The sequence below is a fragment of the Nicotiana tabacum genome, chromosome 13 (genome assembly GCF_000715075.1).
Source record: "Nicotiana tabacum cultivar K326 chromosome 13, ASM71507v2, whole genome shotgun sequence".
Taxonomy (NCBI): domain Eukaryota; kingdom Viridiplantae; phylum Streptophyta; class Magnoliopsida; order Solanales; family Solanaceae; genus Nicotiana; species Nicotiana tabacum.
The window spans coordinates 104,390,382-104,415,047 of NC_134092.1; the positions used below are offsets into that span (position 1 = coordinate 104,390,382).

General features: G+C 37.7%; 1 protein-coding gene across 1 annotated transcript; it reads right to left on the reverse strand.

Moving 5' to 3' along the window:
* Positions 1 to 3,873: 3,873 nt before the first annotated feature.
* On the reverse strand, positions 3,874 to 5,830 carry LOC107759638 (ethylene-responsive transcription factor RAP2-13-like). The gene has a single exon (XM_016577618.2). It carries the CDS (start codon positions 5,258 to 5,260, stop codon positions 4,184 to 4,186), a length of 1,077 nt encoding a protein of 358 aa, XP_016433104.1. The 5' UTR covers positions 5,261 to 5,830; the 3' UTR covers positions 3,874 to 4,183.
* Positions 5,831 to 24,666: the final 18,836 nt, after the last annotated feature.

The following is a 24,666-nucleotide window of genomic DNA, read 5'->3' on the forward strand; positions in this document are numbered from 1 at the left end:
ACGCCACCTGCCATGAAAAAGCTCCACGAAGCATGGCTAACCGATACCCTAGTAAGCTCCATGCAATACTATAGAAACCACGAGAGCACACACGATACAGCGAGGAGACGAACAGGGCGATCAACCATACCCTCCAGTCCCAGGTATAACTTACAATGTTACTGACAATGCAGGTGACGACGTCCTCGCCGCTGTTTTAAAAAGATTAAAAGAAATGGAGAACGAGAACAAAACGCTCAGAGACCAAATGAAAGAACACCAGGAACGAGTCGACAAGATATCGGCGCCCCTAAGCTACTGTCGAAAAGGGACGCTGGTAGGTTCATAGAGCAGTCGTACAATGAGGAAATGGCCATACATATCATACCAAAAACCTTCAAAATGCCATAATATCTCAGGATATACGACGGGACAACCGACCCCGAAGACCACGTGACTCATTACGTCACCGTCATGAAGGGCAACGACCTCACCAAGGAACAGGTGTCCTATATTTTGGTGAAGAACCGGTGAAACCCTGACTAGAGGGGCATTAACATAGTATTCGCAGCTACCAGCCCGCTCCATAGAAACGTAGGAAATGGCCGACAAGTTCGTGACGGCGCATGCCAGGATCAAGAAAGCCGAAACGAGAGTAAACGACATCTTCGCCATCAAGCAATCCCTAGGAGAGAGACTTCCTCGCCCGATTCAACAGGGTAAGGATGACCTTTCCAAATGTGTCCGAATGGATGGCAGTCGCAGCCTTTCAAAACGGATTGAGTAGAGAGGGTTCAAGACCGACCAGAAAGTTGCTGAGCCAATTGATGAAGTACCCTTCAGTCACTTGGGACGAAATCTATAATGCCTACTGTGCCGAAGTCCGAGCATATGATGACGACCTCAACGAACCAACTCAACGACTCATCTCGGTACAAACTGAGTCCAGGAAAGAACGAAGAGATAACATGAGGAGGGATCACCCAGTCTCACGGCCAAACATGGAACAACATCAGCCTTACGTCAGGGTCCCTACCCATCCTTCCTTTCGCTATGATGATACCACGTCTAGGCCGAAGACGGGGACTCACAGGAACTAGAGAGGTATGCCCCCTTGTTATCTGCTCATAATTTTTGTGTTTTGCCTACAGAGATAGTCTACGCCATGGAGAAACTCTTAACAAAGGTAAAGTGGCGCCAAAGATGAGATCTGATCCAAGTATTAGGAAATCTGACGCCCTCTGCAAATTTCACCAGTAACGGGACACAAAACAGAAGATTGCATCACCCTAAGGCAAGAGATAGTAAACATGTTGCAGCAAGGGCACCTCAAAGAGTTGTTGAGCGACAAAGGAAGGAGCACCTTCACTAGGGGTCGAGAACGTCAAGGCCGCCGAATCCGCCCTCACCAGCTCGTACCATCAATATGAATATTGGTGGCAGCGACGACGCCTCCATCAACGGCATCAAGTTTACTACTACCCACAATTTCAAAAGATCGATATCCCACGAACGGTATGACGAACTCGAAGAAAGTATCATCTTGGACGAGTCAGATGCCGGCGGTTTGACTTTCCCTCACAAAGATGCTCTAGTCATTACTTTATGAAATTTAGATATTGATGTTAAACGTATCATGGTAGATGATGGGAGTGGAGCAAGCATCATCCATCCCTGAGTCTTCGCCCAGATGAGACTCGAGGACAAGATAGTGTCACATTGCATCACACTAACCGGTTTTAACAATGCAGTTGAACGGACAATCCCCAAAGAGATCGCCATACACAAATTGAATGTCGGCCCCTTCCATCCCTCGGTAAGGCAGGTCCTACGAAAGTTTAATCCCGCCATCAACGATGCCGTCCACGAGGAGGTAGAAAAGCTATTAGCAAATGGCTCCATCAAGGAGTTGAAGTACCCCAAATGGATAGCCAACGTGGTAATGGTCAAAGAGAAAATGGTAAATGGAGGATATGTGTAGACTTCGTAGACCTAAACAAAGCGTGCCCGAAAGATTAACTCTATTTTATTAGAAAATCTAATTGTTTAAACCTAAATCTAAATTTTGGGTCAAACACACACACACACACACACACACACACACACACACATATATATATATATATATATATATATATATATATATATATATATATAAAATATTGAATTCTCTTAACATTTCCTTTATTTAATGTCTTTATTTTTTAAATTCCCTGAATGAAAATATTATCTCCGCCACTAAATATAAACAGAATTGAGAACCGTGTTGCATATCACACTGCCATATCTCCAGGTCTAACTTCATTACGGCACAATTCCTGGAATGAGAGTGAGCTTACCATGGCAGAGAATGGAATTAAGTTAATTTTTTCATACCGTCATAGATCTTCTGGCACAATAAATAGTTATTTGCAGCTGATTCGATCACTAGGATAAAACTCACTTCAAACAAATTGAAACTTGATACATTACATAGTACTAAAATTTAACGCCGGAGAATTGCCGACTGAATAATCGTTAATTATTTGCAAGTAAAACCCACAAAAATTGTTCACAGCTTTAGTAGAAAGACAACACAACCAGAATTGGCCACCACAAATCGTACATATCTGCACATTGAAACCATATGCTATAAAGAAACAGAACGTGGTAGGCTCCTCCAACCTTAAACTCCATGGGTCTGGGTCAGTACTTAGCATCGCGGGTGTATATAAATCGGGTTGGTTCAAATTTTTTAATTATCAAACCAAATTAATTATATCGGGTTATTAAATTTAAAGACCAAACCAAACCAATAAAAGTCGGATTTTTAAATCTCGGTTTCTCAGATTTTCGGATTGTTTCGTGTTTTTTCATAAAGTCTTCATAGCACAAACCATAGAATTTGTGCTCCAAATATTTCTTTAATCCTAGTAAAACATAACTATATAAGATGTTGTTTAATAAAATAACATAAATATGAGATGATACATGGCATTATACTAAAATATTCAATAATAAAGATGAGAAAATCACATAAAATAAATATTATTAATAAGCCATAATAAAAACAAACATAATTTAAGATAACTAATAAGAAGCTAAATAAATACGACTAAGAAATACTATTATTTGCATGACTAAACACTAAAAGAAAAATAAATTATGTATTTTATCTAAACCATGAAAAAACTAAAAACAAAATATCCAACCCTATTTTCATTGATTGTACAATTGAATTGAATGTCTTTTATTATCATTAGTATTGATTTGATTTTGGTTTAAGATTTATTTGAGTTACTAACATTTATTGACTATAAAACTTATTGGAGCATCCAAAAATTATAAGTCCAAGTTTGAAATAATACATAAAACTATGAAAAAACTTAAAAAATATTTATAAACTACACTACAATAAATATTTTTATGTATTAAATATATTTAAAACTTCTATACATATAATGTCGGATTGGTTTGGTTTCGGTTTGACTTTTTTTAGTTAAAACCAAACCAAATCGATTTACTTTTTTTTTCAGTTAAACCAAATCAAACAAAATATCATTCCGGTTTTTTTTCCACACCAAACTAATCAAACCAAACCATAGTTAAATTTGTTTCTTCAGATTATTGGATTAAAACGATTTGTTGTGCAGCCATACTTAACATCACGAGGAATCGAGGACCACTTTGAATACAGAATTGGTTTTTTTTCTTTTTCTTTTTCTTTTTTTGTTAAAGAAAATTGGACCCCTTCCTTGTCTATCAACAAGTTTCAAGTAGTAATGTTAGTGCAAATCAATCTTCGACATAGTAATCAATTCAACTGGAAACCTTATTATATTTTGCTGCCTAACTAAGTGAAAACTTTGTAATACTAACAAAGATCATATAACATAAGAGCATAAGACACAAAACTTAAAAGCATACTAAAATTAGACATAGTAATATTTAAGCAAGAAAACATACGAAGTAGTCTCCCTTTGGTCATGCATATACAAAAACCACAGCCTGACCAAAGATGGAGAGGGACCTTAAACCACTACTACTATTACATAATACTCCATATCAACATGAATCTAACTCTTTAAATGACTCCATTAACTACTCGACTGACCTCTTGCAAATGTTAAAAACCTCATTGCAAGAGGCCATTACCTGACTGACTCCAAACATAATATAAAACCTAAATATTACAACATGAAAAGAGAAAGTAATACTACAAATTTCAAAGAGCTGCCCAATCAATCTCCACTGATGGATACTTTGGTAAAAAAAAGTCTTCTGATTCATCAAATGAAGGCTCAATGAAATCCAGGAAAGTAATATCAGACTCAGGCGATGATGTCACTACTGATAATGATGATTCCTCAGATGGAGCAGGTGATGACGATGATGTGGCCTCAATCTTGACATTAACATTTTCTGGACAATCTTGAACTGAACCTGAATCCACTTTAGCTGCTGCTTTTCTGGACTTTCTTGGCTTAGAAACAGTATTATTATTAGAAGACAAGTCATCAGAATTGGTGGGATTCTTGGGATTAGCTAGGTTTTGGCAAATGGCTTGAAGTTTAGCATCAACAGAGGAATGCAAAGGCTTAAAATCAGATAATTCGTTGTTTAATTGATGCCTTAGATGTGGAAAATTAAGCCTAGCAAACTCTCCTCTTAGCTTATAAGCAGCTTTGTCATAAGCCAAAGCAGCTTCTTCAGCTGTATCAAAAGTGCCAAGCCAAAGCCTAGTTCTATTCTTAGGAAGTCTAATTTCAGCTACCCATTTACCCCAATGACGTTGTCTCACTCCCCTATAAAGCTTAGTAGGCTTCTGTACAGCACCACCAGTTTGCTTCATTGGGACTGGTTTTAGACCAAGATAGTTCATAGAATTCAAATTCTTAGAATATGTTGGAGTCGATGGTAATAAACCTAAGCTCTGTTGTTGTTGTAGTAAAAGTTGTTGTTGTTGTTGGTTTTGGAATTGGATCTGTGCTTGGATTTGGAAGATCTGAGAAGGGGTAAGATGGTTGAGCCCAATTGAACCTGTTTCAGCTACAAGGCCCGTATGGTTAAAACTCAAAGATGGGATTGTGCAGAAATCAGTATACAAATTGGGTTCACCAAAAGGATAGAAATAAGAAGAAGATGTTGAAGGTGAAGAAGATGATGGAGAAAGAGAAGGAGAAACAGAAGACGAACAAGAAGCACCTTTCATAAAAGGTTCAAGTGCTTTCATTAGTTCTTCACTTAAAGGATCTGAAAAATATGAACTATTATTACTGTATATGTCTATAGCTGCTGCCATGGTTAATATCAGAGCACACAATAAAACAAAAAAAACAATAATTCACAAAAAAAGTAAGCTAAAGATTTACCTGATTCTTATATCAAAACTACAGAACAGGTAGATATTAAGAAAAAAGTTACAAGCTTCTCTACAAAGTTGAAATGAAAAATCAAGAACCAAAAACCAACCTTAAGGGATACAAAAACAGACCCTTCTGGTTGTTTCGAACAAAGAAAAATCTTGGAAACTAATTAAAATTTTTATAGCAATAAAAAGAGAACCTGGGATCTCTGTTCTGAATCACCTGGCTTTCAAAACAAAACACCCAAAAGGGGGGTTTGATTCTGTCAAAAATATGTCAAGAAAAACACACCCTTTAGTTTGAAAATCACTTTTGAAAGACACAGACGAGGACAGAAAGGGATCTCAAGAAGCGGGATGTTACAGAGGGGGAAGAAGAAAATAAGAAAATCAAATACACACACAAGTATTGTAGGTAGCCTCACTGATTTTTTTCACTCTGAAGAAATGGTGAAGATGGTTTGTGTATTTAAAGACCTGGCTATGTGCCCCTCTCTCTCTCTCTCTCCATTGAGTTTTCTAATTTTCTTTTTCTTTTTTCTTTTCTGGTTTTATTTTTAAATTCATTTTCTCCGCTATGGCTACCCGAATCTATTTTTTTAATTCATTTTTACCCTGCCCCCACCTATGAGGAAATAATATTCCTTTTATTTCAAGTTGTATTGGAGATTTATTTCTTTTTACTTTTCAAAACCTTTTTATACGAGTTATCCCTCTTTTAAATTCAAATTTGAAAAATATAATCAACTTTGAAAGATTTGAATTTTAGAAATCTCACCCACAACATATTCAAATTATAATCTAAAAAGAGCTTCGACTATTAATGACATACATTGTTGGACTTTTTTTTTAAAACATAAAATGAAAAGATACGTAAAACTCATATTACTACTCATTTTAAATGATAGTTTTTGTATTTTGAAGATACTTGGCATATATAAAAATTTAAATTCTTAAACATCATTATCCAACAGAATATTTTCGCGAAAAATGTGTAGGTGGAAGTACTACTTTAGACTTAAAGGATGGCATTTTTGTTATCTCTTTTATAGTTTTTTTTATAAAAGTTTAATATGATGTGATCCATTTAAATGATGTGGTTAATTTGATAAAATGAACTAAAAAGACAATCATTTGAGAGACATAGAGTATTTTATTAAAAATATATTATCCTCGATATATGAACCAATTAAGTCACTTTATTAAATATATGAACCAAATCAAACTAATTGAATCGTTTTCATCGATTTTCGATGTTTGAATTTTTTGTTAAATTTTCCTAAGTATGTTAAATATATTGTCAAACACATATTCAACCGACTATATACTAGCATAACACTACCAAGCCAATTACTCTTTAAGAAATTTATCAAGATATATTAATGAGGATTTTGAATTAAAAACTAATGAATAATTTATGGATCCAATTAAACATAAGTTATTTTTCATATGAAATATATTCTTGAACTTATCAAAACAAAGACTACAAATCCAACTAGAAAGTAAGAGCAAATATCTAAATTACTATAAAGACAAAGGACTAAATTACAAATCAATTGTACAAAAAATTAATATATGTACCGTAAAAATATTTAAGATTTACACAAAAATATACATATATATGTGTAATTATAATTTTTAAATATGTATTTATATAGTCAATTTAGTTTATTTTTTTCAATTATTTTTTACTTAAAACCAAAATCAAATCAAAATTTATCGATTTTTAAAATTAAAAATCAAAACAAAATCATTTTTCTTCTTTAGCTTGAGTTAATCTTCGGTTTGATTTGATTTTTTCATTTTATCTTAACACCGCTACTCAATAAGAGGGTAAATTTTTTATGGTACTAGATCTACATTTTTAAAAATTAAGATAATAATGGGAGAAATTCAAAAATAGCCAGATTTACAAGTGATAACTGAAAAATAGCTACAGTTTCAAAAGTAATTGAAATTTAGCCACTTTTAATGTAAAGATAAATCTGAACGAAAACACTATTCAAAATTCGAAAAATATTTCAGCATAATATACTGGAGTTCCAGTATAATATACTGGAGTTCCAGTATAATATACTGAATTTCAACATATTATACTGGAGTTCCAGCATATTATACTGGAGTTCCAGTATATTATACTGGAAATATTCTGGAGTTTCAGTATAATATACTGGTCCATCATAATATGTTGGAAGTTCATACATATGTGCTCCAATCTCTAGTATATTATTCTGAAAATTTCCGTGTGTTGGAATTCCAACATAATATTTTGAAAGTTCATACACAGCTGCACCAGTCTTCAGTATATTATGCTGGACCGGTACGTATTGCAGCAAAATAATAATTATTTTTTAATGACTTTCAAAACATTAATTATTTTTTAATTACCAATACAAATACTGGTTAGCCCGTGCTATTTTTACGATAATAACAGAGTAAATTATTCCTACAATGTTCAAATTCATCTCTCCTTGTCAAAGTTACAAAAGCACGTCGAAATGCGTGAGAATTTAGCCAATACGGCTCTGAAACGTCAGGATAATGAAAACGCGTTGCATTGGCAGGTGGAGGTTGTTTTGGTGCAGTTACACGCGGCGACTCATCAGTGGGTGAGTTTAATAAGGTTAACTGGTTATTGCCGGTCTCTGTCAACGTTTTAATTAATTTAATACTTTTTGTCCTTTTTAGCTATTCACGTCTTGTTTTGCCAACTGGATGTGACAAAGAAATTGCTTAATTTAACTGTATTTTTGCGGCAAAGTTACTCCACCAATCTTGACCTTTTCAAAGGGTTCTGAAAATATTTTTTGAAACTTTCTTCCTGAAAAATAATACTCCATCATGTTACATTATCATGATAGTTATTTGTCATAAAAAAACTATATATAAAAAACATTCTTCACTACCATAGAATCTTTTTTGAAGGGCATAAATGCAATTTGGAAAGGGCAAGAAACTATTCTATAAACTATTGTTCTAAAAGCAAAACAAACAAACAAACAAACACCGTCAAACTTTTTTTTCTAAAAAAAGTTGTAAAATGTACTGAAAATAGCACTTTCAAGCACCCCCTTAATAATAAACACATGATTTTGGATTCAGAGGGTTGGATTTGAATCTAGTTCAGATTCCAAGTGTTGGCATAACTAAGTTTGTTTTGATGATTTACAAAGGAACTCACACATGAACCAGATTCATACATAGTGTACACAGATACGGGCAGATTCGAGCACAAGGCATGCACGTGAAGGAGATAAGCTTAAGTGGTTATATCTGATATTTCCTTAACGAAAAGATTACATAAGTAATAAGGAGAAGGACTTCTTACTCGAAGAGAACTCTATCCTAGATAAGGGACGAGTTAAAAGTTGAAGATAACTAGAATTCTTCCACCATGAAAGAGTATAGCATTAGAACTCTAGTTATTTCCTATTCTACTAACTCTATATATTGCATTATGTTCTCATTTTACAGGTACGCACAAACGCTGAAGTTAAACGTGAGTTGAGAGCAAAATAGCAAGGCATTTTGCAAGCAATTCCTGTGTGATTCAAGTGTGCGAACCTGAAGCTACATGAACCAGATAGAAGAACCAGTTCTAAGTGTCTGCCTTTTATTCTAGTTTCATTGTAGTATGGCTTTTGCGTTGTACCTTTCAGCTTTATCTAGAAGCAATTGTACTAGGTACTCTGAGTATTGTATTCAAGTTAGAGTTAACTTGAAGTTGTCACAACAGCTAGAGGCTGGTTGCCACAAAGGGTTAGAGGTAGTCCTTAGGTTTACAAAGAGTTTTGTAAATATTATTTTTGGCTAAGTGATTTAGTGAAGTGTTGGAAACAATCCTACTGGGTAGTAGGTCATGGTTTTTTCACCTTTTGAGCCAGATGTTTTTCACGTAAAAATACTTATGTTCTTTACTTTCCGCATTTATTATTCCGCAACAGTAGTATAAGGAACACATAGAAGAACTAGGTCCTTCTATAATCTGTGCACACGAAAAATTGGACACCACACAAATCATATCTCTCTTGTGACATTGAAGTATAAAACATCGTTGGGAAAATCAATTAGTATCAGAGCAGGTTATCCTTGAAGAGGTCAACACCTTAGGAGAAGATCAAGATGAGTGCACCACCTGAAATTTGGGAAGGACAATCCACTACTAGGCCACCACTCTTTAATGACCAGTACTACTCTTGGTGAGAGAACAGAATGAGAGATCACATTCAAGGAGAGCACTATGAGCTATGGGACATTGTCATTGATGGTCTATTGGCTATATTAAAGAAAAATACTGAAGGAGTAGATGCGCCAAAGACAATAGTAGATTGCACTGCTGAAGATTTGAAGAAGTGAGAGAAGAATGCTAAAGCCAAGAAATAGCTTGTTTGTGGACTTGGTCCAGATGAGTACAGTGAAATCAAAGGTTGTGCCACTCTTAAGCAAATTTGGGACATACTACAGGTGGCTCATGAAGGAACTACTCAAGTGAAGAGATCTAGAGGAACTCTATTGTGCTCTCAATATGAGAACTTTGCTATGAAAGATGGGGAAACCATTCAAGAGATGTACACAAGGTTCACTACACTGACAAATGAACTAAAATCTCTTGGAAGGATTATTCCTGAAGAAGAGAGGGTTGAGAAGATACTTACTAGGGTCTTGCCAATCACTTGGGAAAGCAAGATCACTGCCATCCAGCAGTCAAAGTACATTGCCACTCTCCCACTAGATGAATTGATTGGAAATCTCACTGACTATGAACTTAGGAGACAGACCATGAAGATGGATGTACTTAAGAAGAAAAGGAGTTTGGCACTCAGAATCACTGAAGGTTCTGATCTGGAAGATGATGAAATGGCTATGATCACAAAAGACTTCAAGAAGTACCTGAGGAGAGGAAAGGGTTCTTCAAGAAGTGGAAGCTACAACAAGGCAAAAGCTCCTGAGAAGAAAACCAATGATGGTTGCTACAAGTGTGGAATGCCTGGTCATCGCATCAAAAACTGTCCTTTGTGGGAAATTGAATGGAAGAAGGAAAGAGCTAAACGAAGGAACATGTTCAACCCAAGAAAGAAACAACAAAGGATCAACCAAGGATATGGTTGCTACTTGGGGAGAAAGCTCATATGAAATCTCAGATGATGATGATGAGGATGAACGAGCACTTATGGCCATTGGAGAATCTGATGAAGAAACCGAGCTAAGTGTCTTTCATCTCAAAGACAAGATTAAATTTTTGTCTACAGAAAGATTGTTTGAGTTCTACTAGAGCTAATTGATGAATCTGAGGATATAAATAATGATAAGGAACAAATGTCTAAAGAATGTGTGATTTTGAAGGCTAAGCGCAAAAACCTGAAACTTAGGGCTAGTGAAACTGTAAGTGAAAATACTATGTTGAAGAACCAAGTTCATGCACTTGACACAACTGTCTTTGAGCTTAAATCTAAAAATCTAAAATTGAAACTAGGAATAGGCAAAAAGACAGCTGATCACACATAACTCACCTTAGAAGAAAATGTAAGAAAAATGAAAGATGAATAGTACAAGAGAGATGAACGGGTAAGAATTCTAAAAGAGGGTCTAAGCAAGGTCAAGCATGAGATAGACAGAACTTGTAAATGGAACAGGTCCTCTGATGCACTTTCATGGCTACAAGAAAACCATAGTAGCAACAGAAGTGTACTTGGCTTTGGGAACCCTACACCTAAGTGGGATCCCAAAAGCAAGTATCTTACACTTCTTGAGAAAAAGATTTGCACACACTGTGGTAACACTTTTCACTATAAAAGTGAATGCATTGCAAAAGAAAAGGCAAGTCAAAAGAACAATGATTTTGTTCAAGGGAAAAATAGGTTGTCAAGTTGGGTTAAAAAGAATTTGATTCATACTTTTGCCTATAGAAAGGCACCCAAACTAGTTTGGGTTCCTATGACTAACCCCTGATTTCCTTTTGCATGTCCAAGTGAAGGGGAGCAGTCAAATATAGTACATGGATAGTGGCTGCTCAAAGCATATGACAAGAAGCAAGAACCAATTTCTTTCACTTGAGGACCTTAAAGGGGGTAATGTCTCCTTTGGAAATGGGAAGAAAGGTGAGATCATTGGGGTTGGAAAGATAGGTAAGACTGATTCTCACTCTATTGAGAATGTCTACTTGATAGATGGACTATTGTGTGATAGAGGTAACATGGTAGCATTCACCTCTACAAAATGGTTTGTGATTAATCTTACCACTGATAAGATAGTTTTGCAGCGAAAAAGAGTGAACAACATATATGTTGTGGAACTGTCCGCACTTTAAGATTCTTAATATTGCATCCCATGTTTACGTACGTGGAAGTACGCCAGAAATAAATTGATGAAAGCTCGAAAATGAGATATTACATCCCGCATTTTCAGACGTTAAAGTTGCGTCGTCAGTTTATCGACGCAAGCTCGGGAATGAGATTATTTTGAGGTTACAAATATTATGCTATTTCAAACAAGTGATGAGTAAATTCGTAAAGGTGAGAGGGTAAGAAAATCGAAGAAAATAAATTTCGTCAAAGTTTGATATATTGGGATAAAATACGGCCCGAGCTAAAATACCCGGTAATTATAGACTAGTACCATACAAGGTACCATACGGCTATGATAGTAAGGTGTATAAAGTATAGTAAACGTGAGTAGTATTTTATGTAATTTGATTTTAATAGGAGATTAATAATTAGTAAATACTTAATTAGGATCTTGGATTGGATAAGTCTAAGAGGCAAAAACATGGCAACAAGTAAGGATTAAATAATGACTAAGAAAGTCGTGGAAGTTAGGTGGAAAGATTTGAGAATTGTTTGGCCAAGTAATCCAAAAAGTGGGGCCCACTCAATTTGACAAAGAAATAACCTCCCTTCAATAATTAAATGGAAACGGGAAGTGCATATGTTTAGAAGCGAATCTTTAATAATATTTTTAACCCATTTGAATTGTTTTGTGCCTTTTATATTCCATTCAAAATGGGAGATTTCATAGCATCTTCAAGCAATTCTTACAAGATTTCAACCAAACTTCTTGCAACCAAACAATTCCAACGAGAATTGTTAGAACCGTAGCAAACGTAAAATTTTGCGGTTCTAAAGGAGTACGGTGCAACCTTTTCCAAGAATATCATACGGATTTTTCCCTACTCCAGGTATGTTAAGGCTATCCCTTCTTTTTTTTTGGGCATGATCTGTACGATACAAATAAAACGAGCAAAATACGTAACTTTTATAAATGGCTATATTCATAGAAATACTAGGGGTGTCTATATTCTTGATTTCCCATGTGAATTATTATTATATCATATGTTCATGGGTCTCAGAAAAATACGTATTTGATAAAGTTTGTCCGAAAGGCATATGAATTTTATGATATTCGAGAAATCTCATTAACGTATTTCTTATGCATTTCATGCATTTATACATGTACATTGACCCATGACCAGAAGGCGTTATATACGCGTATATTATATGTATATGGGATATGGGAAAAGGTTACGATGTTATATATGCACCACCAACTGATCAGCTGGTATACGTTGATGATTTTGCCCATAGTGGCCGAGATGATATGATGGGATGCCCTCAGAGGCCTGATGATGTTATGAAACATGTACCTATGCACGACATGACATTCATACGCATATGCATGACACTATAATTATTTCATGATTTACATAGTTATCCAGACTTACAGATTGAGTCATTTACTCTATATTTCCTCCATGTCTATTATGTACTTATTTATGTGCCTTACATACTCAGTACATTATTCACACTAACGTTCTTTTTGCCTGGGGACGCTGCGTTTCATGCCCGCAGGTTCCGATAGATAGGTCGAGAGTCCTCAAAGTAGGCCATCAGATCATCGGAAGATGTTGGTGCGCTATATTTTCTCCGGAGTTGCTTGTTTGGTCAGTATGATTTAGACGTATATTGTTTAGTATGGCGGGGCTCTGCCCCGATCTTTGTGATAAGTATATACTCTTAGAGGCTTGTAGACAGATGTCATGTATACGAATGCTTGTATGGCCTTGCCGGCTTATGTTTAGAGTTTATAAATGATCATGTTGGCATATTAGGCCCGTATGTCACATGTATATGATGATGTAATAAGAAAGATACGTTACGTTGGTACTCGGTTGAGTAAGGTACCGGGTGCCCATCACAGCCCATCGGTTTGGATCGTGACAAAAGTGGTATCATATGAGTTCTATCCTAGGGAGTCTACAAGTCGTGTCTAGTAGAGTCTTGTTTATGGGTGTGTTGTGCACCACACTTATAAGCAGGAGGCTACAGGGCATTTAGGACTGTCACTCTTTCTTCTTACTCTAGATCGTGTGGTAGAGCTCAGTTGTAGGAACTTAATTTCCCAAACTCTATCTTATTCATAAAACGACGATGCCTACATCCAGAAAGACGATTGGTAAGGGATATAGCTGTGGAAGAGTTGAGTCAGAGGAACTCGATTTTTGCATCATGCTTATGATGAATAAAGAAGAGGTATTCAGCAGATCATGTTTATACTAAGATGTGTAAGCTTCTTGATAAGGATCCCTAAGGCAAGAATGCCTATCCACTCTTATGGTAAAAAGCAATGAAACAATCAAAAGGTATAAGTTTCAAGAAGTAAAAGAAGCAAGATGAAAAAGGGTACGAGGTATCCAGTTAATAAAGATTATCATTATTTACCATTCAGCAAGGGAGATATAAGCATTTTGAGTTACTTTCAACAGTGACAGATGTATGTACAATCGGCCACACCGATCTCAGTTATGCCCTATGGGAGCTAACATACATAGTTTAAGAGAAGGACGAGTTATCAGGATCCGGGTGGGGATAAAGTAATCCAAAATAGTGGATGGATTGATAGAGTTAGTTGACGTTTCCGAAGGATAGAGCAAACGTGGTAATGGATCTCCTTGTGAGACACCTCGATGGTGCACCCTAAAATAGTACAGCTAGATATGAGTACTACAAAGATAAGCACTAGAAGCACTGGAAGCCTGGAAGGGATAAGTATTATCTTAGTGTGGCTCTCGTCCCTAGCAGAGAGAGAATGTCAAGCAACCCGAAGGGCCGGTGGATGGAGCAAGGGGAACTAAAAGCAAAAGAATGTCTTGTTGGAGTTTTCAGAATAAAGTGATAGACATAAATATTAGCAGGGGAATAAGAAGAGAATTAATAAAGCATTATGAGTAAGATATGATACATGGATGACAACGGTAGATCAAAAAGATGACAGTATTACAGAGTCTATTGTCAAGTAAAGGAAAAGACGAGAGGTGATAGGCCTTGAGACAACAAAAGAGTATAGGCCATAAAGCCATATCCTCATTCGAGAAATAAGTTCGTGACTCTAACGCGACTACCATAAGGAAAAGTTAGACCCCAGAATAATATAAATCAGTATGGGCGGGTGAACAAGATAAACTAAACATGAATTAGGGGATGAGTGATTTGGTAGTGGATGACATCATGAGAATTTCAGATTTTATTCCGACGATAAAAGAATGGACAATAGAAGAAAATTCATGAGAAATTCAGAGAATGGTCATTCAGGAAGACGCTTCCCTAAAGCAAGCAATGTGAGCAAAGTCAAGGTTAAGAGACTGTATGTGCCAGTCATAGTAATTGTCACCCTCGCGAGTAAGGAATTTCGTTATCCTTAGTTCAGAAGGATTACCGCAAGGCGAGTAAGGGTCATCGATGATGTGAAAAGACACCAAAATGAAGAGGTAAAACATCTATAGGTAGATTGTTGTAGCTCCAACTATTAGTACTTCCCTAAAGGGGGGAATATGGAGTGATATGTCATTACGTCAGAATTTAATGGTTCAAGTAACTATGGAATAGTAAAGGAAGAATACGATAAAAATGAGAAAGGGATGAGATTGCACCTATTCAAATCCTACGTATATGCTACGATTCCAGAGCATTAAGCAAGCACGACGCCAAGGAAAGGAAGTAAGGATTCCGACCGGGATGCCATTGATAAATAAAGAGCCAGCGCAAGATGTAAGTTAAGATAAAGGAATAACCCAAGAAAGGTTACTCGGAATATTGATATGAGAATGGGCCAACGATTAGTTAGTAGTTGATTCAGGAAGAGCCTAGTTATCACTAGAAAAGAAGATACAGATAAATCTTAGATCGTGCAAGATAAACAGAGTGAACCCCAACATGGGGAAATCAGTCTCGCAGATAATGATATCATGATCCTTGAGAAATATTCAGATAAGAGTAGGGGTAGTTAAAGGTACCGTATGAGTATTACGGAAATAAAAGAGAATGCCACTGGGAAGACAACCAAAATATCAGTTCAGGAGCAACCATACAAGAACATAAGTGTGGAGGTAAGTAACTAAGGAATTTTATAGGTGAGTACGAACATCAAGAGTTCCATTTGGTATACGATGTAATAAGCTCGCAGCTTTATTAGGGCCAGAAGGTATCCCTAAGTACTACAACAAAAGATTTGCTAAGAAAATTAGGAAGAAGGCTCCAACCTAAGCTCAGTGACCTAAATAAGGAATGGTCTTATAACAATAGTCTCACAACAACATTGTATGCTCTCTGTAAGGAAGTGGTACCTACCGTGGCTAAGGAACGGGAAGAAAAAATCAAAAGTAATATTCGAGATCATATGAGTTGCACGAAAATTTTGGCACGCGTGAGAACTCAGATAAGCTAAGTATACACGCAACAAGGGGACAAAAAGACCAGGAAAAGTAATTGCTTACATTTAAAGAAAGATGAGAAGGAACAAAAGAAATTATCCGATCAATAATCCATAGTTAGTTACATTATGAACGCACTTAAGATTTCAGAGTATTATCCATGTAGCATATATGTTGCCAATCATACAGCCATAAAAGACTCCGGTATAAGTTAAAAGAAAGAATAGAGTCCAGGTCATAGACAAGGGATTGAATTGTTAAAAGATTGTATCTTGAATATTCGATAGCATCCATGAAAGGCTAAAGTAATACCATGGGCAGCAGATCGGAAGGTAGCTTAAGCCTACATAAAGGTTGATCAGAAGGAAGAGGAAACTAAAGAGTTACATCAACGAAGTAAATCAGGAATCTGATTATTTGACCCAGAAAATTATAGACCTCGCGATTAAGAACATTACAGGATCACTCTTAAATATCATAGGTACAAGAGAGATAGTACAATAGCCATATTCTATAATGGCTCTACTATAAAGCCAGTCAGAAGAGTACCAGCCTCCTAAGAAGTTAGTATAAAGCTCTCAACGGATTGGGTATGCCCCAAAGGTGCAAGTATTATAATAGAGCTTCAAGTTGTGGATGTGAATTCTACCTATGCGGAAGGAAGGTTATGTGTAACACCCTGAAATTTTTTGAAGAACCTTAGTGTAAAGCCCGGTAAAATTTGCAAAGAAAATAATATTTCATGGTATCGTACTAGGCTTATATGTTTGAGGACTTTTTGAGTTGAATAATGCATAGGAAAGTAAAAGAAAATTTTTGGCAGAATAGTGCATTTCTGCGGTCCATTATGCGACCGCAGAATCACCCTGCGGACCGCATAATGGCCGTAGAGTGAGACAGTAAATTTGGTCAGTTGGAAGCAATTATGCGGTCAACTATGCGACCACATAAATGTTATGCGGTGCATTATGCGATCGCATAACATTTATAGTGACTGCATAATGACCGCATACACAAACAACTTTATTTTATCATTTTATCAGCAATTATGTGACCGATATGCGGTCCGCAGATCCATTATGCGGTCCGCATATCCATTATGCGGTCGCATATGCGACCGCAGAACTATTCCGGAGCTCCATTTTCAGGTTTTTAAAACCCGACCCTATTTCGTTAAATACACTCTTCGGGCCATATTTTTAGCCATAATCTGATATTTTAGAGTGAGAGAGAGTGCCCTAGAGTGAGAAGGTGTTCTTCAATAATTTTCTTCAATTCTTGCTCAAGCTTTGAAAGATTTAGAAGGGAAGCTCACTAGGTCTTCATCCTAGAGGTAAGATTCTACACCCTAAACTCTAATTTCGAAATCTTCTAAAAATGGGTAACTAGCAAGGTAATTTTTGGGCATGAGAGTTATTTATTTTACATGCATGTATTATCAAAGGGTGTAGGAAGATTGTTGAGCTAAAAATGGTAAAGCTTGGATTGTGGGATGATGGAATCCTTCATAAAAAGGACATTGAAACCTTATGCACATCTAATGCTTGATAAAATGCTCAAGTGAGCTAGAACCATGATCATCTTTCAAATTTTGATTCAATTTGTTATATTTCTACAATAGATTGAAGTTGCTAAGAATTCTGGAATGTTTTAGAGTTTAAGGAAGCTCAAGTGAGGTATGTTGGCTAAACTCTTCTCTTAGAATTGAATCCCACGATATTCATGTAAATTATGTAAGTCCCGAGTGATTCATTATGAAATTGGCTATTCCGAGTAAGACTGAGTTGAAAGAAATATGTTCAACAAGCATCCCAGATGCTTTATTCATGTTATGTTACCAATTGAGGATGTGCTAAAATATGGGTTGTGCATTAATAATGTTTCGACTTTAAGTCAAGTTCAAATGAAGGCTATTATGCCAAATTTTGTGAAATATCTCTATGTGCCTTAGACTTTAAATTGCTCACATGTGTACTACACACCTTGATTTGAATTGTAATTGTTGTTGATGATGATAATGATATTTGAGATTGATAAGGTGAGCATGAAATACTGAATATGGCCAACGTGCCAAGAATGATCTTATAATTATGGCTGTTAGTGCCAATGAAATGAAAGGATGTGAAAGTATTATGAAATGCGATGATTGATATAAAGAGGTTGATGTCTCAAATAATACGGCCTAGCCGATCGTGTCGTGATCGGACACCATGTCGCACATATGGTGGTGATTGTGCTGGAAATTGTAATTGAAATGGTAATTATGGTTGATGTCTCTAATGAGATGGCCTAGCCGATCGGGTCGTGATCGGACTCCGTGCTAAGAGTACGGTGGTACTGGTTTTGTGAATAATGGTATTGTGGACAATGGTATATCGATACTAAAAATCTCACAATGTGAGATATGGGAGTTAATTTGAACACTGTCTTGATCTTAAATTGAGGTTTGATGTTAATTAAGGTTTTCATTGATATTATGATAATCTTGTTTGTATTATTCATCATTCTATTGAGAGACTGTTTAGTTATACATACTAGTGCTATTCGACGGTACCAACATCCCTTTTACCGGGGGCGCTACATCTTTAAATGGATGCAGGTGGTTTCACAGCAGGAGATATTGATCAGTGATAGCAGTACACCTTCTTCCTAGCTGACTTGGTGAGCCCCACTTCATTCCGGGGTCATGTATCTTTTGTACTTTGTGTATTCGGTTTGAGGTATAGCCGGGGCCTTTTGTTGGCATTATCATTGTACTCTTCTTTATCTATAGAGGCTCTGTAGACATAGTGTGGATTGTGTATTGGTACTGGGAAAGACAAAATATGTTATGTTGTGGTTGTATTATTCGTCAATTGAGACTTTAAAAATGATGAAGCTATTGAAAATGAATTGGTATTGTAGACATGAACACCATTTTGTCTAATTAATGAAAATATATATTATCTCCATTTGTGGATGAGTTTGGGTAGAATAAAATCTAACAGGCTTGATCGGTCGGGTTCACTCTGTTGAGCGCATGTCGCGCTCCTCGATTTTGGGGCGTGACAAACTTGGTATCAGAGCCTAAGGTTTTAAAGTGTCCTAGGATGTCTCGGTGCCGTGTCTAGTAGAGTCCTTATTATCGGTGTGTTGTTGACTACATCTATAATTAGGATGCTATATGGTCATTTAGGAATAATACCCTTCTTTTATGTTCTTGATCGTGCGATAAAGCTGGTTATGAGATTATTCCTCTTTTAACTCCTGTGTTGCTCTAATTTTCAGTACATGGCACATAAGAAGAAGGTAAGAACTGGCCAAAGAGCCAATGTTACCCCAAGAGTGACAATTGACCCTATAATTGATGATGCGGGTGAGCACCCGAGGAGTGAGGATATTCCTCCAGTTACTACACTGCCTGACTCTACTACAACTGATCAGACAACACCTGTCCCTACACCTATTGAGGGTGCAACGGTCCCTCCAACTGATATTCCAGTTCCACCTCCAGTTCCAGCTTCTGATTCTGGTGTTTCTGATGTTGATTTTAGGGGAACCATACAGATGTTGGCTCAAATAGTGGCTTCCCAGACCCAGAGGTCAAATGTTGCACCCATTTCTTCCAGTCAGCCAGGGATTCTACTGCTTCCAAGGTGAACATATTTTTCCAGTTGGATCCTCTAGTGTTCACGGGTACTAACCTAGAGGAAGATCCCCAGGATTTTATTGATGAGATGCACAAGACTCTCAGAGTTATGCGTGCTACTGAAACAGAGGCAGTGGAATTGGTCTCCTACCCCCTGAAAGATGTGGCATATTCTTGGTTTGAACTATGAGAGGAGTCCCGTGAAGAAGGGAGCCCTCCGGCGAGGTGGGGTGAGTTTGTCGATGCCTTCATTGATCATTTCTTGCCTGCCGAGATTAAGGCAGCCCGTGCTACTGAGTTTGAGAACATGAGGCAAGGTAGCCTGAGTGTGTGGGATTACCATATGAGATTCGCGTACCTCTCTAAATATGTTATTTACATGCTTCCCACTATGGAGGCTAGAGTTCGCCGATTTGTACACGGCCTTAATCCCTTGGTAATTAATGAGGCTGCTATAACTGCCTTGAATTCTGATATGAACTATGGAAAGATGGTGGCATTCGCTCAAGCCACAGAGACCCGCAAATTAAGGAACGGGAATGGAGTGAGAGGGTAGTAATAAGGTCCAGTCTGCGAGCAAACTTGGTGGTTCTTCAGGTGGTGGCAAGTCAACATTCAGAGGAGGGTTGTCAAGGCCATCACAGTCCTTTGCTTAGTCTTCGGCTAGTGCACCGCCATCAGGGCCTAGTCAGCAGCAGTAGTGGAGCCGTTTCAGGCCCAGTCAGGGCAATAAGGGATCCAATCAGCAGGGTCATCATGGTGGTAGATTCCAGCAGTAGAGGAAGCCCTTATGCCCTAAGCGTGGAAAGATGCACCTAGGAATATGCTACATAGACTTACCCATATGCTACGGATGAAGATTGATGGGTCACATTCAGAGGTATTGTCATTCGTCCCGCCAGGGTACGGGCAGGGGCATGGCACAGCCAGCCAATTCTGCAGCTACTATATCTGCAATACCTCCTCCAGCTCGAGGCACTCCAACACCTGTAGGGCGTGGTGCAGATAGGGGTGGAGCACAGAGTTCAGGAGGATCTGGCCGTTTCTATGCTATGAGGGGTCGCCAGAATTCAGAGGCTTCTCCAGATGTTGTCACATGTATATTAACTGTCCAATATCATGATGTATATTCTCTTATTGATCCCGGTTCCACTTTATCATATGTCACACCTTATATTTCTATGAAATTTTGGATAGAACCAGAACATCTTTATGAGCCGACCTCTGTATCTACTCCTATTGGTGAGTCTATTTTGGTCGCGCGGGTTTATAGGGATTGTGTTGTCATATTGCATGGTCGAGACACCGTGGCCGATCTTATTGAATTGAGAATGGTCGATTTTGATGTGATAATGGGGATGGATTAGCTTTATTCTTGTTTTGCCAAGCTTGATTGTCGAACCAGGATTGTTATGTTCGAATTTCCAAACGAGCCAGTTATTGAGTGGAAGGGTTATGATGTAGTGCCGAAGGGTAGGTTTATTTCTTACCTTAAGGCCACGAAAATGATCAACAATGGGTGTATTTACCATTTGGTCCGAGTTACGAACACTGATGCTGAGGCACCTACACTTGAGTCCGTACCTGTTGTGAATGAATTTTCGGGAGTCTTTTCGGATGAACTCCCTGGGATCCCACCAGATAGGGAGATTGATTTTGGGATTGATTTGATGCCAGACACATATTCTATATCTATTCCACCCTACAGAATGGCACCGATAGAATTGAAGGAGCTAAAGGAACAATTGAAAGATTTGTTAGAAAAGGGTTTCATCTGACCTAGTGTGTCGCCATGGGGCGCACCTCTTCTCTTTGTAAGAAAGAAAGATGGGTCACTATGTATGTGTATTGACTATCGGCAACTTAATAAGGTCACAATCAAGAATAAGTACCCACTGCCAAGGATAGATGACTTGTTTGATCAATTGCAAGGTGCCAAGTACTTCTCCAAAATTGATTTAAGATCCGGGTATCACCAATTGAAGATCAGAGAGCGGGATATTCCGAAAACAGATTTTAGAACCCGGTATGGGCATTTTGAGTTTCTAGTAATGTCGTTTGGGCTAACAAACGCTCCAGCAACCTTCATGGATCTTATGAATCGAGTTTTTAAGCCATTCCTCGACTCTTTTATGATAGTGTTTATTGACGATATTCTTGTATATTCACAAAGTTGAGAAGACCATGCCGATCATCTCAGGGTAGTTCTGCAAACCCTACATCAACACTAGTTATATGCAAAGTTTTCAAAGTGTGAATTTTGGCTTGAATCAGTCATATTCTTGGGTCATGTAGTTTCTAGTGAAGGAATTAAGGTTGATCCTCGGAAAATTTTGGCTATGAAGAATTGGCCGAGGCCTACAACTCCAATAGAAATTCACAGTTTCTTTGGCTTGGCTGGATATTACAGAAAGTTTGTGGAAGGGTTTTCTACTCTTGCCTCTCCATTGACTAAATTGACGCAGAAGGCAATTAAGTTTCAATGGTCAGATGCTTGTGAAAAGAGTTTCCAGGAATTGAAAGCAAGATTGACTACGACACCAATGTTGACTCTACCAGAGGGTATAGATGGATCTGTGGTATATTGTGATTCTTCAAGAATCGGGCTTGGGTGTGTATTAATGCAATTTGGGAAGGTGATAGCTTATGCTTCTAGGAAACTCAAGAATCATGAAAAGAACTATCCAACACATGATTTAGAACTTGCAGCAGTAGTATTTGCACTAAAAATTTGGCGTCATTATTTATATGGGGTCCATGTTGATATATTCACGGACCATAAGAGCCTTCAATATATTTTCAAATAGAAGAAATTGAATCTGAGGCAGAGAAGATGGCTTGAATTACTCAAGGATTATGACATTGATATTTTATACCATCCAGGGAAGGCTAATGCTGTGGCGGATGCTCTCAGCCGAAAATCTATGGGTAGCTTAGCACACTTGGAGGCATATCAAAGGCCATTGGCCAAAGAAGTTCACCGATTGGCTAGTTTGGGAGTTCGTCTTGCGGACTCTAGCGAAGGAGGGGTAATTGTGCAAAATAGGGCTGAATCATCACTTGTAGTAGAAGTCAAAGAAAAACAATACAACGATCCATTGTTGGTGCAATTGAAAGAGGGGATTCATAAACATAAGACCATGGCCTTTTCTCTTGGCATGGATGATGGTACACTAAGGTACCAAGGGCGACTATGTGTTCCAAATGTGGATAGTCTCCGTGAAAGAATTTTGATTGAAGCTCACACTACTAGGTATTCCGTGCACCTTGGTTCTACAAAAATGTATCATGATATTAAGGGAGTCTATTGGTGGAATGATATGAAGAGGAATGTGGCAGACTTTGTGGCAAGATGTCCGAATTGTCAGCAAGTGAAGGCCGAACACCAAAGGCCTGGTGGGTTGGCATAGAACATAGAAATTCCAATATGGAAATGGGAAATGATTAATATGGACTTTGTGGTAGGATTACCGCGCACTCTCCACAAGTAAGACTCAATTTGGGTGATTGTGGATCGACTTAAAAAGTCAGCACACTTTTTGCCGGTTAAGTCTACCGACACAGCGGAGCAGTATGCTCAGTTGTATATCAAAGAAATAGTCAGGTTGCATGGCACCCCAGTTTCCATCATTTCTGATCGGGGAGCACAATTCACTGCTAATTTTTGGAAGAAATTTCAGCAAGGTTTGGGTACTCAGGTGAATCTTAGTACAACCTTTCACCCGCAGACTGACGGGCAGGCAGAGTGGACTATTCAAACGCTTGAGGATATATTGCGTGCTTATGTGCTAGACTTCAAAGGTAGCTGGGATGATCATTTACCACTTATACAATTTGCATACAATAATAGCTATCATGCTAGCATTCAGATAGCACCGTTCGAGGCTTTATATGGTAGGATATGTAGATCTCCCATTAGGTGGTTTGAAATTGGGGAAGCAGAGTTGATAGGGCCAGACCTCGTGCATCAGGCAATGAAAAAAGTTAAAATCATTAAGGAGCGATTGAAGACTTCTCAGAGTCATCAGAAATCCTATTCGGATGTTCGTCGTAGAGATTTGGAGTTCAAAGAAGATGACTGGGAATTCTTGAAAGTTTCTCCCATGAAGGGTGTAAAATTGAGTCCGAGGTATGTCGGACCGTACAAAATCATTCAGAAGATCGTTAAGGTGGCGTACAAGCTTGAGCTACCACTTGAGATGTCATTAGTACACCCGGTATTTCATGTGTCTATGTTGAAGAAGGTAGTTGGAGATCCGACACTCATTGTTCCGGTTGAGACCATTGAGGTAAATGAGAAATTGACTTACAAAGAGATTCCGATTTCTATTATTGATCGACAAGTCCGAAAATTGAGAAATAAAGAAATTGCCTCAATGAAAGTGTTGTGGCGAAACCAACAGGTTGAAGAGGCTACTTGGGAGACCGAGGAAGAAATGAAGAAAAAGTATCCTTATTTGTTTGAATGACCATGTATTTATAAAGTTGTGATCTATGAAAAATTCTAAGAGTTGCTTTCTATAAATTACATATGATTTGTACATTTGATGTTAAGGGTGTTCTGTGCTGGTAATATAATTGCTTGTGAGGCCACAGTTGGTGCTGTTTTGTATTATGTTACATCGTTGGCATACGTATATGTTGTTAGGATGTGTTTCTGGGGCTCTCTGACAGATAGATAGGCCTAGTTACAAAGGAAACTCTAGCGAAATATTTGGAAATTTTGGGAGTTAGTCAAATTTGGGGCTGCTCGAATATGGTATGAAACAAACTGAGTTGCATAAGATGTTAATAACAGGTTTTGAACCCTCATTCGAGGACGAATGATCCTAAGCGGGGGTTATGTGTAACACCCCGGAAAATTTTGAAGAACTTTAGTGTAAAGCCCGGTAAAATTTGCAAAGAAAATAATATTTTATGGTGTCGAACTAGGCTTATGTGTTTGAGGATTGTAGAAATTCTTCACGGCGAGCATGCGAGCCGCGGCTCGGACTTTTTAGGTTGAACAATGCA

Coding starts and splice junctions, on each gene's coding strand:
- LOC107759638 (XM_016577618.2), bottom strand. CDS start 5,260: ATGGCAGCAGCTATAGACATATACAGTAATAATAGTTCATATTTTTCA.